At 36.9% G+C, this 19,745-nt stretch overlaps 1 protein-coding gene across 1 annotated transcript in view; it reads right to left on the bottom strand.

Annotated features, from left to right (window-relative positions):
- Window positions 1-19,745, bottom strand: part of CCDC191 (coiled-coil domain containing 191) — a 77,176-nt gene that overhangs the window by 37,409 nt on the left and 20,022 nt on the right. Inside the window, exons 5-7 of the mRNA XM_054577282.1 lie at window positions 17,542-17,720; window positions 15,007-15,230; window positions 11,901-12,054 (exon numbers count right to left, since the gene is read on the bottom strand). Coding sequence (XP_054433257.1) covers window positions 11,901-12,054; window positions 15,007-15,230; window positions 17,542-17,720 — 557 coding nt within the window. The remainder of the gene's footprint in view (window positions 1-11,900; window positions 12,055-15,006; window positions 15,231-17,541; window positions 17,721-19,745) is intronic.

The following is a 19,745-nucleotide window of genomic DNA, read 5'->3' as shown; positions in this document are numbered from 1 at the left end:
TCTTTTACCAACTACTCTCCCCAAATATCAGTTGTCTTTTGCTGTGTTCTTGAGCAATCTATGCTTTCTTCAATCAAGGAACACAAAATCTGTGTTTTTTATTTTTTTACACTGAAAGAGAAAGAACTCAATAAATAACTTATTATGGGTAGAAAAACACTGCTAGAACACACAAGGGGAAAAATTGAGTTTATACTTTATCATAATCACATGTTTACTGGCTTCCACTAGACTGTGAGCCTCTGGAAGGAAGAGACTGGGTCCCATAACTGGAAATGGCAAATCTGGGAGTATTACCAAGTGTGGGAAGCACTAAACAATAAAAAGTAACCTCAGAAGAAGTGCCTTTGTGGGAAGTATGAGGGATGGCTGATGACCAGCATCGAGAACTTGGTAGCCTTCCCAGGGTCAGCCAAATTTACTGCTTCTTTCTCTATAAGAAGACTTACCTTTCACTGTTTCAACATTTAGTAACCATTCACCACTGTGTTTGAATTTGGGAACTCTGAACAAAGTTGCTTAGATGGATTTTGAGGTGTCATAGGGAGAGAAAATATATAAATTAAAAGACCAATAACACAAGGGAGCGTATGCTAGAATTTTAGAAATAGGCCATTTGGCCAGAAATATTTTCTATGTAGGAAACCAGTCATAGTCCCATTTATACAAATTACAAAATCTTTATTTCCCACCAGGAGAAACCACAGAAAACCTTAAAAAGTCACTATTCCCTCCCTGTTATGTCAAATGAGGGCACATTTTCTGGACCTTTACCTCAGATTCCATGGAAGGATGGAGAGACGGCAGAAGGGAGGAAGAGAGGAACAGAGAAGGGAAATTTGCTGAATATAGGATATCCTTCAGTCATAACAAGGAAAAACCCACAGCTGCCTGGTTGAGGGAGTATGCTTTTGCATTATTATCTGTTTTTCTATCCCACACAATACAACATGAAAAGGAAGTGTTCATTTGTGTGCTGTAGTCAAAATAAAATATCTTCTATTTATCAGGTTCATTTAAGAGATTCCTCTTGAATGATAATTTTTAACTCATGGAATATTTCTAATGATGAAATAGCACCAACATAATCCACTTTGATAATAACACTATAAATAGTGTCATTCTTGGATCTCTACATTCCTTTTCTCTGTGAAGTTCAAAACACCTTACACGTACTATTTTATTAATTTGTAGACAATCATTACAAAATGGATACTGCAAATATTATAATTTACCTTACAAAGTTAGACTCCAAGTAGAGAAGGGTTAATGACTAAATTCACAAAGTAAAGAGTTAGTGGTACACCTAAAGCTAAAACTGAAACATTCTGGTACCCTGATGACCCTAATCTCTTAGGCAAAAAGTCTCTACTCAAAAGGAAGGCAAATTCTTTGGGTGTTTTTATACTGCAAGAGAAATAACTCAATATATAACTTACTATGGGTAGAAAAGCACTGCTAAAACATATAAGAGGAAAATTTGAGTTTATAAATTCTACTGTCAATACATTTTTTTGAAAAATACTTAAGTTTAGACTTTGAGAGCAAAATCATCAGTTTAAGAAGTCTACAATCAGTTTCACTACATAGAAGTTAATAGCAGCAAAGTGACAGACTCAGGCAGCAAATGCTTTCCTTTTATTCTCCTAAGGCTAATGTTGCCCCCACTTTTTAAAATTAATTTTATTGGGGTGACATTGATGCATAAGACTATATAGATTTCAAGTATATAATTCTATGATATGTCATCTGTATATTACATTGTGTGCCCACCACCCAAACTAAAGTCTTCTTCCATCATGTTTGACTCTGTTTACCCTTTGCTACTTCCCCACCCCCAGGCCCCCTGGTAACCATCGTACCATTTTGTCTCTGTCTATGCATTTTTGTTCGCTTGTTTTTCTTGTCTGTTTATTTGTTGCTTTGTTTTATTTAAAAAATTTTTTTTATTTATAAATCATGTTTATTCTATTACAGTGTCTCAATTTTTACCCTTTTACCCCCCTCCACCCATCCCATCCCCACCTCCCACTCCCAAAGTCAATTCCCACTCTGTTGTCTATGTCTGTGGGTGATTCAAACATGTTCTTTGTCTAGTCCCTTCCCCTTCTTTCCACCATTGTCCTCTTTCCCCCTCTGCTCTGGGCACTTTCAGTCTGCTCCATGTTTCCGTGCCTGTGGTTTATTTTGCTCGTTAGTTTATTTTGTTGAATAGAGTCCACTTATAGGTGAGATCATATGGTATTTGTCTTTCATCAACTGGCTTATTTCACTTAGCTTCATATTCTCCAGTTCCACCCATGTTGTCGCAAAAGGTAAGAGTTCAATCTCTCTCTCTCTTTCTTTCTTCAATGCAGATTGATTTTATTTATTTTTTTAGATGTCAAAGTTAATTATAAAATATTAAAAAATTTAAACCCGTTATAAAGTGTCAGCCATTAAACCAACATGACACCTGCACAGAAATAATCAAGTAGATCAATGAAATATAATGAGCATTCTAGAGACAAATGTATATATCTGTCCAGCAATAAAATATGTGATTAAGTTGACATTTCAAATCAATGGTAAAATAAGGCTTATTCAACAAATAAGGTGCATGGACCACTATTACTTGAAATCAAACACATATAGAGCCCTATTTCACACATTATACAAGAACTATTCAGGTGAGTTAAAAATCAATATGTAGAATCTAAGGAGTTTTAGAAGAAAATAGAACTAATATTTTTCATGACCTGAAGTAAAATATTCAAACCCAGAAGTTATAAATATGGACAATATGAATATATTAAACATATAGCTATATAGTAATATACATATGAAAAAAGTTAAAGGACAAGGAATGGAATAGAAAAGTATTTGCGACACATCTAAAACATGGTTAATAGGATTTTTTTTTTCTTTAAAGGAAAAAAATTCTACAAACCTTTAATCAATAAATGGATAAAGAACACCAAAAAGTCATTGAAAGCTTTTTTTAAAAAAATAGAAATAGGCAAGAAATATACTAAAACAGGTTTAGTTTCAAAAATAGTAAAGGAATTAAAATAACATCATTGTCACAATCAGATTAATGAGTATTAAAAATATTGGTAATGTCAAGTATTGGCAACTCTGAAAGGAACTGGGTATTCATAGAAACTTTTTCTTCGTCTTAAAGCAGTCCCTTTAGCATATTTTGCAGTGCTGGTTTGGTGAAGGTGTAGTCTTTTAGCTTTCTTTTGTCTGGGAAACTCCTTATTTCGCCTTCCATTTTCATTGAGAGCCTTGCTGGGCAAAGCAGTCTTGGTTGCAGGCCTTTGCTTTTCATGACTTGGAATATTTCTTGTCAGTCCCTTCTGGCTTGCAGGGTTTCTGTTGAGAAGTCAGCTGCTAGCCGTATGGGGGCTCGCTTATATGTTACTGCCTCTTTCTCCCTTGCTTGCATTAGGATTCTCTGTTTGTCTTTGCTATTTGCCATTTTAATGATGGTGTGTCTTGGGAGTGGGCCTTACTGGGTTCCTCTTGAGTGGGACCATCTGTGCTTCCTGGACTTGTGTCACTTTTTCTGTCCTCCAATGAGGGAAGTCTTCCATCATGACTTTTTCAAACAGGTCCTCTATGCCTTCCTCATCCTCTTCTCCTTCTGGTATCCCTATTATACGGATATTATTTCGTTTCAGGTTGTCCTGCATTTCCCTAAATGCCTCTCCATTCTTTTTGAGTCTTTTCATTTTCTTGCTCTTTCTGGGAGCTGTTTTCTACCTTGTCCTCCAGCTCGCTGATTCGGTCCTCAGCTTCATCTAGCCTGCTTTTGATTCCTTCCACTGTGTTCTTCAATTCAGAAATTGTATTCTTCATTTCCTCTTGTCCCTTATTGATCGTTTCTTTGTCCTTTTCCATGCTGATATAGTTTGCAGTAAGTTTCTTGTACTTTCCCTGTAGTTTTTGGTAATTCTCTCTGAGCTCACTGAGCTTCCTTAGAACCATTGCTTGGAACTCAGTATCTGATAGCTTACTTGCCTCTATTTCATTTAGTTCTCTTTCTGGGGATTGCTCCTTTCCCTTCGAGTGGGGTGTATTTCTTTGTCTCCCCATTATTTGTGAGACTCTTCTCTTTTGCTTCTGCTTCTTAAGTTGGTCTGTCTTGATCTCCTGACTTTGTGGTGTGAACTTCTATGGTTGGAGACTGCTGTTTTTACTTTCTGGATCTGCCTCTGATGATGTCAGATGTTGACCCTGTCTGACCTTAACCAGTCTGTTCAAGACTTCCAGTAATCTTCTGTTTGTGGCTGTCTCCTTCAGCTGTTAACCTATTCATTCTGCACTCAGCAGGCTGCCTTAGACAGCTCAGGGTAGGGTGGAGTCCCTCCTGGGGGAGGGGTTATTGGGTCCTTTCCTGGTGCTGCCGCATTGGGGAGGGAGGTGGAGTCTGCACTAGGATCGTGCAGGCTACTCTCTCCGTTCTCTCCCCAAAATCTCTGTCCCCAGTCTCTCCTCAGGCGTCTCCAACCCACTCTGCCCCAACCTTTGCCGGAGACCAGGGCAAGGGGCTGCAAATACAAATTTATGCATTGGCCCTTTAAATGGGTCTTTGCATCTCCAGCTGCCCGTCCCTGGCAGAGAGCAACCCTGCCACCTCTCGCAGCTGGCTGTCCTCTGTACCCCCAGGGTTCTGGTGCTGTGGGCCAGAGATCCCCATCCCTGGTTCAGACCCCTTCAGGGGGATCCAACTGGCCATTTCAGCATCCTTCTCGTGCTGCCGCCCGTTGGCACCCTGCCCACCCTCCCAAGAGTGCACCGCACTCCTCACCAGTTAGGTTGTGCTAAAGCCAATTCTTCTGTCTCCGAGGTTACAAGGCTCCCCTTCTCGCTGTTGTTCAGTTGTTTGTTCCAGGTGATTTCTCCCCAATTTAATTGTAATTCCAGGTTGGTCCTGGGAGGTCAGTGTGACTTCCACTCACTCCTCAACCATCTTGATTCCTAATCTGCTTTCAGTTTTATATCCCACATATGAGTGAAATCATATGGTCTTAACTTTTTCTGTCTGACTTATTTCACTTAGCATGATATTCTCAAGATCCATCCATGTTGTCATAAATGGCAGCTTTCTTACAAACAGCTTGCTATTGAATTTTTTCCTGTCTACTCAAAAAAGGCAATCTCATTAAAATTTTAATTAAAAAATAAAAGTATGAATCAAGAATAGCCACTTAGTTATTCTTGATTCACAGTAAACATTATTCAGGCAAACAGGAGTCCCATAAATACGCTAAGAGAAAAATATTCGGTAAAGGAACGTGCTCTGCCTTCTCTGGGAGATGCAAGTGCTCTGATTTCCTCAGGAGGGACGAGCGGCGCCCGACCGCAGTGGTAATCTTTCTCCTTTCCATTACCCAGCCGAGTTCCTGCCGCTTGCAGGCCTGCTTCTCCTCTTCACTTCTACACTTTGGAACTATAACAGTGCTTTATCTCTTAGCTCTTTGAAACAGAACTATTATTTAAAACCACAACTGGGTTGGAAGAGGAATACCTTCTGTTTAAGCCAGAACCTAGTGTTTTAACGTAGCCCAACCACCAGACTGACCTAGTTCAGACTCCATTTCTTACCTAGTGCAGTTATTTCTGCACCATGTTTTCATTTCTGGTAGATTTTCAAATACAGGGGTGGGAAAAAGTAGGTTAATAATAAAAACAAATTAATAAGTAATACAAGAATAAACTCTATGTTTCACATACAACTGTAAAACTACTTTTGCCCATCCCTGTACAACCATGCATTCTTTTACTAATTTCAACATCTTTTTACATCGTTGTGATAATTAAGGCTTGATACAGGTCAATAAAATACTGAAAATCACTGTAGGAAGGACTGTTCCTAAGTACAAATCTATAATAATTTTGAAAATAAAATACTATGAAATGAAATTTAGAAACTCTAAGTGAAATGCTTTTCTCCTCTCAAAATCTTCTACAAGACATCATCAGGTCATTAAGGATTCCACTCAGGAGAAGAAATGACAGTTCTCCCTGCCAAATTTATTACCTGCTCTGGAGTTGCCCTCATTGTATTGGCAAGAAAGCTCTTCCCTGAAGTGTAATCACACTCCTGTCACTGGGAATGATTGACTTCAGGTGGAACAGCAATTTGCTATCTAATCTTCATTGTAATTCTAACCCTGTCACTAGAGATGCTTGTTCTGATTAATGAAGTGGGTAACTCATCAAAATTCCTCAGCTATTTTCCCCTTTGTCAGAAAGCTCAGAGATAATTGCCAGAAAATTCTCTGCGATGGAAAAATAAACAATGAATTGTAAACTGGACAAAAATGTCAACAAGTTCACAATTTATCTGTCAGTGGAACTAACGGTGGTGCAACTAATGGCCTAGGGGAGCTGGCCATGCTGCGAATGTTAGGAATCAAGCTACACTCCCCCCAGGGCCCTCACTGACTCTTTGTTGCTCCCAGGCCAAAAAGAACAGACACCCTATTGCTCCATAAGGGAGCTACCCTCAACTTCTTTTTCCCTTTTGGGGACTACTATAGCTGGGCAAAAGACCCCATAGACCACATGAAGTGTCCCGGGGTTGGAGAGAGGAGGGTCTTTGTATTGGCAGAATCAATACCCTGGGAAGGTACAACACTGAAAAGTAGCACCTGGTGAACCATCCTACTCCTGATTTTTATAATTTTTAAAAGAAAACAGAGGAAATCATTGTGTCCCCTAACCCCCAAAATATATGTTCCTATAACTAATCACATTAGGGAAAATACAGTCAGCTCTCAGCATGCAGTGCCAAGACTTGATGCTATTGAGAGCCATGGAAAAGCCTAGAGGCCTGAACTTTGACAACTGCTGGGTGAAATGCTACCTATGCCTATTGGCTATAGACAGAAAGCTACTTTTGTTATATCCTGGCAGATGTGATGCTCATTTTACCTCAGTATTTAAATTATCTCCTTTTTTAAACTTAAAAAAATGTTAATCACAGACATTTAACTAATACACCCAAAAGTAGAACAGAAGAAGAAACCGCTCACTCAGCTTCAAGAATTATCAACATTTTGCTAATCATGTTTCACCTCTCCTCCACCTACTTTTTTTCCTGAAGTATTTAAAAATAAATCCCAGACATCTCACATCATTTCACCCATAAAAATATCAATATGTATTGCTAACATAAGGACATTTTGTAAATTCTTCTTAACTCTCTTAAGAAGTTTCAATCAATAACTCTGCCGTAATTAGCTAATTCTACTTCTCTCTAGACGTAGAATTTTAGAGAGCAATTGCTTCGTCTTGCCATACATTAAACTCTTAACCAGTAAAACTCTCTGGGATCTTTTCAGGAAGAATAACCGTAACACAGCTATAACCTGACTATTCATTAAGATAGGGCTCCTTTCCCAACATAGGCTGGACCGGTTTTCATGACTTCATTTTTTTTTAAGAGGAAAGCCAGTCCTACTGCTGCCTATCACCTTTCTTCCCCTTCTAGACCTTCTTCTCCACTCTACGAATGCCCATCCCCTGCCCACTCTCCCCACCCCCAGCCGCACACACACACAAACTATGCCAAAAGTATCTCAGAACAGCTTATCTCAGAATATATTAGACAAATTGTCGATTTACCTCCATGGGAGTCTGACAGTAAGACAATGATGGGATGTCATTTTGTTCTCCCATATGGTTCTCAAGATCCTTATAAATATTTACCTGAAATGTATAGTGTTTAGGGGAAAAAGATTCCACTCTGTACAAGTTTGGAGAATAGATTTTATTTATGCCAAAGGTTATCATAGTTTCTTAAGAGCAGAATTTAAGTAGCTTTTTCCCAAAGAAAAAAAGAATCATATATACATAAATGGAAACTGTGGGATCCCAAAAAAAGGCTTTTTTATGTTTGAAAAGCAAAACACCTGTGCAATGTTTTGGAAACTTGATCTCATTGTTCCTTCTGTGAGAATAAGAAATCTGGGTTACTTGTAGGGTGACAGTAAGGAAGAATATAATAACAAAATAAACAACTTCCTTACCAATCTTTAAATTTTACTTGGAAATTTTCCAGAGAGTTGGCTATATTAAGTAACATACAATAATGCTTTAAATCCTAAATTGTACACCACACATGGTCCTTGGCAATAAACTTAGAGGGGAGTTACGTGGATCCCAATATTCTCCACCTATGTGCCTGACATTTCTCTTCCTGAAATTTTATTTGTAAAGAGGCATTTCTTTCATTTCTTTCCCCAAACAGACAACATTGCTGAGAGGATGGCTGCTAAGTTTCAGTTCAGAAATTGTTTTGTTTCAGTGGTGTGTAGGCAGTTCTGATAAAACTAAGATCTTTGGGAAGGAATCATGGTATATAAATAAGATACTTAAACACAGTTTTCATTATCTTGTCAGAAAAAAATCTAGGCTTTTCCATATATGCCCATGATCCCTGGGTTTCGTTGGGGGTGGCCTTTTGGAATACATAATGTCACAAAAATAACAGTAACAATGATTCCTTTGGGTCATTATTATCTTACTCTCTAACAAAAAAACCCAGCCAAATAAGCAATTTTGTTTCCCCCGTAGGCTAAAGATTTAGATTAGTGGCAGTCCATCTTTCATTGTTCTTAGCTTTCACAAGCAGGAGAGATCACAGACTTTCTTATCTTATTAAGAAAACATGAAATGTATTTCAGAATAGGGTGCAAAACTACAAAGGCCGTTTTCCAAATGGTATAAGAATTTCATAGTTAATCCCTTGTTTCTGTTAATTAGCAATGACATGTAGATTGCTGAATCTCCCCAAGAGATTTCACTGCAAGATCAAAGAAAAAAAAAAAATAAGATAGGCCAGAAGTAGAAAATTTCTATAAAAAATAGGTTTTTTGATAAAACAAAGAGACCTAGAAAAGAAATGTGTGGGAAAGATGCACGAATAGCGCTGCACCTGAACTTGTGCTTTAATGAGAGCCTGCTCTGTTTCTCTCAGTTTTCTACTAAAAAACGTGGCCCTAAAGCAATGTTAAGAGGTTATGTGGAGGAGCAAATACAATCCAGAGTCAAAGCACAAAAGATATAGAAATTAAAAGAGCCCGAACTCAAGCAACTCCTAGAAATATTCAAGTCTTCTTGCAAATACTCCACAGAGCCAGCCGCTGGGTTTGTGCCAGCGAACATTCTGAGGGTGCTGACAAGAGCTTCCTGTTATTTAGCCGCTCCCTGCAAAGCCAGCTAGGCACTTCCCCCCTTTTATCCTGTGGTCATATTTAGGCTGCTGAGTATCCAAGTTTCATTACCCAAGGGCAGCCTCAGGCTGCTTTAGGGCCAGGCTAGGCATGTGGACTGGGACCAAGAGACTGAGCCCAGAGGGCCTGCTACTTACTCCCATGACGTTTACCAGAGGACCATCCAGTCTCCAGCCAAGTCTATGTAAAAGCCTGAGAAGTATGGCAGGTAGATTTTTCCTGTGTCTCAGTTATACCCATAAGCACTGGGGAAATCTAATTAGAGTGTCACTGACAATAATCACACTGAAGGGGAAAGAGAAGAAAAGAACTAACCTAAGTAACTTTGAAAACCAATATTTTGGCTAATAAGGCTAAAAACAAAAATAACCACACAAATATTATACTCTAGATAGTACATTTGTTTCCATAGCTATATGGATTAGGAATTCTGAAACTACTATATACTAAAATTGAATATATAAATATATTTTAGATAATAAGCTTCAGGTTTCTCATTGTCAGAGAAAGAAGTTTTAGACAAGCAAGAAGGGAAAGCTACGCTGGAACCTGTGGTTGCTCGGTTAGGGGAGAAGTTATTATTATCAACTCATGATTAATATATACACATATAGATACAGAAATAACTTACAAATAAGGAACAAGGAGGGATAGCATGACCCCTGTGTTGTTGCACTGGAATTGGGTATATTAGTGTGAACTCATGGATTTTAATACACATATTGATAGACACAGAAGAAATGTATGTGTGTGTGTGTGTGTGTGTGTATGGGTTAGTATACATATATATTGTATTTCCCAGTCCTGTTTGCTGAGAGGGCCCAGAACTAATGACATTCCAGTAGCAGTGAACACACCTAGTTCTGAGGGCTTGGTTTCTAAATATTATTCTCCAATAAAGGGAACTGGGGTTCCATGTAGAAGTAGTTGATTCCAGGGTTAGGGCAGGTAAAACACAAGAGGAGGCTGAAACATCTTGTGGTGACAGAAAGGGAGTGCCCAAAAAAGCGTTTAGAAAGGGCAAGAGTCCACCTAAAATATTTCCTAACGGCCAACGCTAGAACAATTCCAGTAACAAAGTAAAAACAATAATGTTAGATTATAACCCAGAGAATAAAATAAATATCCATGAGCCTATACTGATACAAATAAATAATTGAATAAATGAATGAATGAATAAATAAATAAATAAATAAGGGAGAAGGGACATTTTTCCCTCCTAGAAGAATTTCAATTAATAAATGGAGAATAAATGAGGAAAATATAAAATTATCATTAGACAAACACCACACTATATAACTGTTACAAGCAAGATACACCAATGGATATTAAAATTAATAGACTAAAGTTGAAGGATAAACAGGATAGTCGCATAGTTTCACAATATTTCCTCTAAGACATTTATAAGTTACAATGGAGAAATAGTAAATTTACAGTGGGGAAACCCATCAGACAAGGTTAACATCAACAGTAATAAAACATATTAATGTTATGTACCCCTAATATGATATCCTGAGAAGGGCAGAGCCTCCCTTCTTACAGTATTCTTACCAAAAATGCATAATCTCAATCTAAGCAAAAGAAAACATTAGAAAACCAAAACTGGGAGATATTTTACAAAATACCTGACTAGTACTCTTCAAAAATGTCAAGATCATAAAAGACAAGGAAAGACAGGTACTGGGAGGAGACTAAGGAGACATAACAACTAAATGCAACATGAAATTACAGATTGAGTCCTGCAACAGAAAAAGGACCTTAGCGGAAAAACTGATGACATTTTAATAAAAGCTATAGTTTAGTTAATGGTATTATGCCAATGTTAATTTCCTAGTTTTGATACTTACTCTATGCTTATGTAAGATATTAACATAGGGGAAAGCTGGGTGAAGGGTATTCAGGAGCCCTGTGGACTATTTTTGCAATATTCTGTATGTCTAAAATGATTTCAAAATAAAAACTGAAAAACAATAAAGTGTAGGTTCAAATCAAGCAGAATCTGTGGCAAAACGGAAGTAATCAATTCATAATCTTTCATTTTAAAATACACTGGCTGGTCCTTTTAAAGTCAATCTGTTTTAGTAGGGCGCTTGGTTTTGTAAAACTCTTATGTGTCTTAAATTCATACCAAGCACTTTTATCTAAAGCATACATTATTTCTTCTTGTCCAGTGGACTTCAATACAATTTAAAAGTTAATCTTATTGGGAACACATGTTTTATTCATCTCTCACTGGTTGGGTAATACATCACGGCAATTTTTCCTTATGCCTTCTCAAGAGGGCCCCGAGTACCAACGTCCCGTCCTATTTTGTTTCAGAAATCTGAACTGCTACTGCAGTAGGACAAACTAACTCTGTCGGTCTCATGAAGGACGCAGCATCTAAAAAGTATTTGCCAATCTTTCTCAAAATGTTAACCCCAGTTCTTAACACTTCCTCCTACCATACTTCTCTCTTTGTTCCTAACACCAAAACTCTGACCAAATTCTTGCTATTTTATATCTGAACAATTACGACTTTTTGACCATCACTCCAAAACACCACCATCAAATACATCTAGCTTTTTGAAAAAATTACTCAGTTGGGCTTTGTGTTACTTTGTCTCATCGCTGATGGAGCCCTCTGTCATTTTTGTTACAGAATCCTGAATAAAAAAGCATTACAAGTCCCACCTGGTGATTTTCCTTGTAAGTTTGAATTAATAACTCTTTCAGTTTCTTCTTTCTTTCTTTTGCCAATTTTTCTTCCTCCTGAAGAATATGAACATGTTGTAATATGCCTTTTTCTGGATGTTTTGGAGAACTTTCTTCTTGCTTTTTCTTCTCTCTATTTATAACAATTTAAAAATACATACACAAACAATAGACTTAACAATGAGTAATTATAGACCATCGTGGAATGAATATTGAATTTTTCATCAGAAGACACAGATTAAATGTGGCTTTAAAACTAGATGGTAGGGTGATTGTTTTTTTTTAAGTCTTATATATTCTTTATTAAAAATAAAATATGGATTAAATGAAATAAAACTGTTAAAATGTACTCTGAAAAGTAGAAAACTCTAGATTTTAGTAAAGTATTTTTATTGAGTTTAATATTGAGCACCACTTTGATCAAAATTTGAGAGTTAACAACTACTGGGTATTCTCTAACATAGAAATAATTCTTTTCTCATAAGGGGGCAAAAACAGGGCCCTCAGGTAAGAAAGAAAGGAGATTTTTCTAGTAAGTCTTTTACAAGGTTTTTAGGGAGAAAGATAATAGAAGAATTAGATATTATTGAATGAGGAAAGAACAAAATTTATATTAATTCTGAAAGAGCTAAAAAGAGGAAAAAAATAGAACTCTATAATAAGGAAAAGGCCTTTTGGCAAGTAACACGTCTGTTAGTAACGGCACTGCTCAGCTTTCCAGCCACCCTCTTTCTCATTCACCTACCTGTTCCCCCTCATCCAGGCCATCCTTCTTACATTCATGGAACCTCTGGGCCATTGGCTTCCTATTGGAGTACATTAAACTACATAGGTATGTGGATAAAGTATATATACTACTAGTGATGTAGAAAACATAACACCTAGTCAGGAATCAGGATTCCTGGGTGTTGGCCACAAACCAGCTGTGAAAACTCAGGCAAGTCACCTGGACTTCTTCAATTTTACTTTACATTTGTGGAAACTCAAATTGAGACGGGGCTGTCAGAATACTTTGCAGACATTCTCTCATTATTTCTCAAATCTGAATATGAGAATTGAAATACATATAACACAATGTTGTACGTGTCTTATTACCAGTGATGTTAACCATCACTTGGTTAAGGTGGCATGTCCAGTACAAATTTGTTATTTTTCCTTTTGTAATTAATGAATCTTTTAGGAAAGATACTTTGAAACTCTGCAATGAAGCAGTTTTAGGATAGCTCACACGTAAGTTAAAAGGCCCTACCAACAATACAGTTTTACTGATTTTTTCCCAAACTTACCAGTGCTATAACAACGTTATATTAGATGGCTACAGGCATGGTGAAAGTGGGCATTTAAAGAAATACAGTTCTAATACCATGGGACTGATTTTTTAAAAAAAGTGTCTGTTGTGAAAAGTATTATCAGCTCATTGGAAAAAACTGGAAGGGTATAAAATCCACCCATATATCCACACAGAATAAAATACTGATAACATGCCAATGCTGTTTCACTGGAGAATCACTGTTTATTCATTTTTCCACTATTTATTAATGCCTGTTATCATAAATAATATTACTTTAATTATATTTGTGCACAAATCTTTGTGTGGATTTCTGATCATTTTCTTGGGCAGTTTCCTTACAACTGGAAATTCCCAGGTCAAGTGATATTAACATTTTTATGGCTCTTGTGTTTATTGCCGGATTACTCTCTGGAACGTTTAAATCAGTTCATCCATCTAGAATAGCACAATATCTGTCTCACTGCAACCATGGATAAAATTTTAACTTTTAAAAGAAATGACTGGTCAGTGATCATCTGCTGAATGCCCCCTGGAGCAGAGCTTCCTGCTACCATCAAATGTTACTCGCTTCAAGATTTATTTCATGTCAGCCTAGATTTTTCAGGGTTTAAGAGCAATTGGAAATGCATAGCTGACCTTAGCAAGAACTCACTAAAACACTGGTGATTGCTTTCTAAGAGGAATGGTGTCGGAGAAGGCCAGAGCCTAGCACTTGAAAGTGAAGCGCAAGCCCACTGCAGAGCTGTTTTAAATTGGGTAGAACGAGCGCAATCAAGAACACAGAGGGAAACACTGTGTGGGCTGATGGGCGTGGCAGCGGTTATCTAATAGGTCTTTCTGGCCTCTCCGTTTGAGTGTTCAGTCACTTCGGGCACGTTGGTCAAAGGCCTTAGTAGTTCATGCACCGGTCCTTTTTCTCTGAATAAATACACGTTATTTCCTTTATGAAACTCCTTTTCTTCATGAGGATACATAATAGTACTACATCCTGTAAGAACTACATTGATTCTCCTCTTATGTCAGATACTCCTTTTATCAGTGGCAGCCGGGTAATGGCGACTCTCGGTATGATTATTAGAAGATATGACACTGACGCCATTCACAACAGAACGAGGCACAATTAGCAGACGTGCATAAGGGAAAATGTTAAACCTTAGAAATGTTCAGGTAACCTAAGAGATGCAAACTAACCAGTACAGTACCTATTAAAAGTGCAAAATGTATTGAGAATGATGATACTCTTCAATGCTAAGAAAACTGTGGTTAGCTGGCCCACTGCCAGCAATAGTAATATAAATAAGTCTAATCCACTTGGAAAGCAATTTGGCAATGTTTCAAATCATAAAAAGGCTTATACCATTTAACTCAGTAATTACACTCCTAAGAATAAAAAAATCTTCTTTGCTTAAGGATGCTCAGTGCACTATTGGTGAAAAAATCTGAAATAGCTGTAATGCTTACCAGAATAAGGAGGGGAGATCGTTACATAAGTTATGGTATAGGAACTCAATGGAGTAATATACAGACCTCAGGACTCCAGTTAATGTGATAATTATAACAACCAGATAATAAATTCAATGTACTTTATAGTTGCTATTAAGTATATAAAGGGATTTAGACAAGGAAGACATACGAAGAGTGAAAACAGTTCATTTGTTAAGATGGTAGAATAGTGGGTGATTTCTCTGTTGTGTTTTGTAATTTTAGTGTTTGTCCATTTTAAAAACTTTAGAGTACTTCTAAAATGACTGCTTAAACAAAAAAACTGTACACTGCTCATCACAGCTGACTTACATTTTCCATGCTTCTTCCACAGTGCGCCTCTTCTCAATGATCTCTCTCCGCAGCTTTACCATCTCCCTCTGAATCTCTTCCTCCTCTTTCTTGGCCTCCAAAGCCTTCCTTTTCTTCTCTTCTTGCACCAGATACTGAGCCTCTAAGAAGGCCGATTTTTTCAGGGCCTTTTCAATTCTCTGGCGCTCCAGTTCCTTCTCTCTTCTTAAGCGATTTTCTTTTACCTTATGAAGAATGCAAGGTAAAATGCAGCCTTTCAAGTAGAAAAGGGATTTGCAAAATCATAAAACACATTTTGAAGTTCAGAATAACCCATTCTGCTACAGAACCCCACTATTTATCAAAAGAATGGAGGGAATTCATTTGTTTACTGAGCAAGGGTCAATACAAAATTTTGAATGAAGTTGCGTAAGATGACTCTCAAACAGCTGGGGAATGATCTGCACCATGGAAAACGTGAACATCTAATGGGTCAGCTGCCAAGTATTGAATTCTTATTTAGTCATGATCTTCCACTCATAAGATTTTTCAAAATATGAATTACTGCTATTTATTTATGTCATGTCTACATACTATTATAATTTTTTAAAAATAATATTTTGGGAAGGCTACATTATGAAGGATAGAACAGTGATTTACAGATGGTCCCCAACTTACGATTGCTTGACTTACAATTTTTTGACTTTACAATGGTGCAAAAGCAATATGTCTTCAGTGGAAACCACACTTCAAATGATGAATTTTGATCTTTTTCTGGAGCAGTGGCATGTGGTATAACACTTTCTTGTAATGCTGGGCAGCGGCAGTGAGATTACTTTGCCCACCTGGAAGCTAATGTAAGTGTCCTGAGCACATTTAAGGTGGGCAGTAAGTGTATTACCATATTTTGCTGTGTATAATGCACGCTTTTTTCCCCAGATTTTTGAGGGGAAAATAAGGATGTGCATTATACGTGGGTAGTACTAATTCTATAGCTATATAAATGTTTTTAATTCTTTTATTTATGTTTATGCGTTAAAAGTGTACTCTCGAGAGCAATAACGATATCCGTATGCAAAATAATACCATGGAATATGTTAATCCATTTTGCTTCTATATATTAATTAAAAATTGAATTAAAAAATTAAAAAGAAAGACTTTTTTCCCCTGAAAGTTTGGGCCAAAACGTGGGTGTGCACTATATACAGCAGTGCATTATACTTAGCAGAGAACGGTAAATGCAGTTTTGACTCACTATGTTTTCAACTTATGGTGGGTATATTGAGGTAAAACCCCATCATAAGTCAAGAAATACCTATATTGCCTTACGGAACACCACAACCCTTTATTCATTGTTATCACCATTTAAATATATTAATGATTCTGGTTCATATTTGAAAATCAAAACCATGAACTTCACAGATATTTCTGAATAAGCACAGTAATTTTTAAAAATCTACTAACTTGCAGGGGTGTCCAACCTGTGTCCTGTGGGCTGCATGCGGCCCAGGATGACTGTAAATGTGGCCCAACACAAAATCATACATTTACTTAGAACATTAGGAGATTTTTTTTGTGATTATGTGTTGCAATGTATTTAACGTGTGGCCCAAGACAACTCTTCTTCTTCCAGTGTGGCCCAGAGACGCCAAAAGGTTGGATGCCCCTGCTAGAGGCTTGACTAGTTATAAATTAAAGAGTGGTCCTTTCCCTCCTGCTTCACTTAGCTTTACTCCTATCCTGCCCTCCAGATATAAGACTTCTAGATAATAGCTATCTTTTATTGAAATGTCTTTCCTCTTTCTTGTCATAAATCCAAACCAGGATGTACTTCCATACAGTTTTTCTAACATACCCAGTGCTGATTAGGCACATCGTATAGTTTAGAGCAATCAGATATTCAGCACACATAAAAGACAGCACACATGCGTAGATATTAATTCCGGTTCAGTCTTAGCTATGGACATGTGGCAAAGACGTGGTCCTTCTGATTCCCTGAAGCTCCTTTGCAAAGTGTGGAGATGTATCTTTTCCCTGTAACCTACTATTCCCTTCAGAGAAAAGAAAGTTTCCATATGACTCTCTACCTCAAAACAGATGAAACTAGATTTAGTTCAGATTTGTCCTCCCTTTCAAATTATAATTATAATCACAAAATGAGTGAATTTTTTTCAGTTGTGTAGAAAAGAGTTATAACATTCACCAGAAGATTCATGATATTAATACACCAATGTTTCAATTCAAAAACCAAATTCAAACAAAACCCAATCTATATACTTATAATAGGAAGTACCACATCCAAACTAATAAAGTTCAACCCACCACTCTATTGATCAAATTCAATTTTTCCTTTTTTGGAAGTTTCTTAAATAGTTTCCTATCCGCAGTTTATGAGCATTACTTTTCTTCTGAAGTTATTTTATTTTATTTTTTTTAACTGAACCACAGATGGCACCCTTTTTCATAATAAAGCCTCAGTCTTTATTTAAGCTTATTAAATGTGTTACACAAAGATTGCTTCCTGTTATCCATTTTAATTTTGTTTTTCCCTCCCACCTGCTTATGTCTTATCTCCATGGTAAGATGAGGATCCTTCTGCTGCTTCTTGTCTTGGTTTCCATTCATTCCAAGATCTTCCAACATCCCAGAATCCACTACATCTTTATGGAGCAGATGGTCTATAAATTTTTGTACAGTGGTACTTTCCTCTTCTTCTTCCAAATAGCCACAGAAATCTGGGGGAAACAGAACAATGACAAAAAAAACAAAAAAATATTTTTAAATGAAAAAATGTTAATATAATTTCCATATTTATATAAACAATCCTAGTACAATACAAATACAATACTGTGAGTGTTCAATAGTAACTGATAATGCCAGTTGGATGAGCAGAGTCCTCAGCAATTAACTGCAACTAAGAAGGAGGAAGAACCTCTAATCATGAAGAATTACCCTCACCCACATCACTAAAGACTTCCTCACAAGTTTATTTAGTTTAAACATCCTTGAAGACTCTGTTGCTTTCTGTTTTTTTAATCCTCACTTGAGGACATTTTTTCATTGTTTTTAGAGAGAGAGGAAGGGAGGGGGGAGAAAGAGAACTGTCGATTGGTTTTCTTCCCATATACACCCCTACTGGGGATTAAACCCAAGACCTCACAGTCTAAGGGGACGCTGCTCCAACCAACTGAGCTACACTGGCCAGGGCTTTATAGTTTTGTTTTTGTTTTTAATGACAATTGCAGTTATAATTAGCAAATAAACTGTAAATATTTAAAAGTTTACAATAAGTTTTGACATATACCAATAGACCATCACTACAATCAAGATAATGAACATGTCAGCCTCAAAAACGTCCTCCCGCTTATTGGTGATCTCTTCCTTCCACTCTTCTCCAGGTTCTCTCTGCCCTGTCCCAAGCAACCACAGACCTGCTTTCTGTCACTATAGTTAAATTTTCTAGAATTTTGTATCATTTAAATCATATGCTATGTACTTTTTGGGGGGGGGTGTCAGGCTTCTTTTACTCAGCATAATTATTTTGAGATTCATCCATGTTGTATCAGTAGTTTATCTCTTTTTACTGCTGAGTAGTATTCTACTGTATATGCATACCACAATTTATTCATTCATTCATCTGTGGAAATCACATTTGGGTTACTTCCAGGTTTGGGCTATTGCAAAAGAAGTCGTTATGTACATTTATATACAAATCTTTGTATGAACATCTGCTTTCTTTTCTCTTGGGAAGAGAAACTTTTTATGAAACTGCCAAACTGATTTCCAACGTGGCCATATGATTTTATATTCTCAGCAGTACTATAGGAGTGTGCCAGTTCCTGCACATCCTTACTAATACTTAGTATGGTCATTCTTTTAATTTAAACCATTTTAATTGGTATGTAAGTGGTAGTTTTAACTGGTATTTTCCTAATAATTCACAATATTGAACATCTTCCTTGTTGTTGTTCTGTTTAGTATACCATGTAGTTACATCCATTATTAAAATGGGATATTGCCCTGACTGGTGTGGCTCAGTGGGTTGGGCATCATCCTGTAAACCAAATGGTTGCTAGTTTGATTCCTGGTCAGGGCACATGCCTGGGTTGTGGGCCAGGTCCTCAGTTGGGGGCATGCAAGAGGCAACTAAATGATGTTTCTCTCTCCCTTTCTTTCCCTTCCCTTCTCCTCTTTTTAAAAATAAATAAATAAAATCTTAAAAATAAAATAAAATAAAATGGGGTATTGAAGATACTCTAGTTGTTATTGTTGAACTATCTTTTCTTCCTTCAATTTTGTCAGTTTTTGCTTCACATATTTTGGGGCTCTTTTTTAAGTATACATATGTTTATACTTATGTTTTCTTGATGGATTGATCCTTTGATCATTATAAAATGCCGTTCTTTGTCTCCAGTAGCATTTTTTTAGTCTATTTTTTTTCTGATGTTAATAAGCTGTTCTTGCTCTTGTTTTGTTTACTGTTTGCATAGTATATCTTTCCATCCTTCTACTTTCAGCCTTTTTATCTCTTTGAAATTAAATCATGTCTCTTGTAGACAGCATACAGGTAGGTCAGGTTTTTAAATTCAACCTGCTAATCTCTGTCTTTTGTTTGGAGTGTTTAATCCATTTACATTTAATGTAATTCCTGATAAGAGGTAATACATTTATCGCCTTGATATTGGTTTTCTATGTGTCTTATGTAAATGCCCTTTGTTAGGTTGAGGAATTTACCTTCTACTACTAGTTTGCTAAGAGTT

Source organism: Pteronotus mesoamericanus, unplaced genomic scaffold (assembly GCF_021234165.1).
Source record: "Pteronotus mesoamericanus isolate MK-2021 breed Mesoamerican mustached bat unplaced genomic scaffold, CSHL_Meso_final contig_42, whole genome shotgun sequence".
NCBI lineage: Eukaryota > Metazoa > Chordata > Mammalia > Chiroptera > Mormoopidae > Pteronotus > Pteronotus mesoamericanus.
Note: the sequence above shows the minus strand (reverse complement) of the source record. Positions and strands in the feature narration are given on the sequence as shown.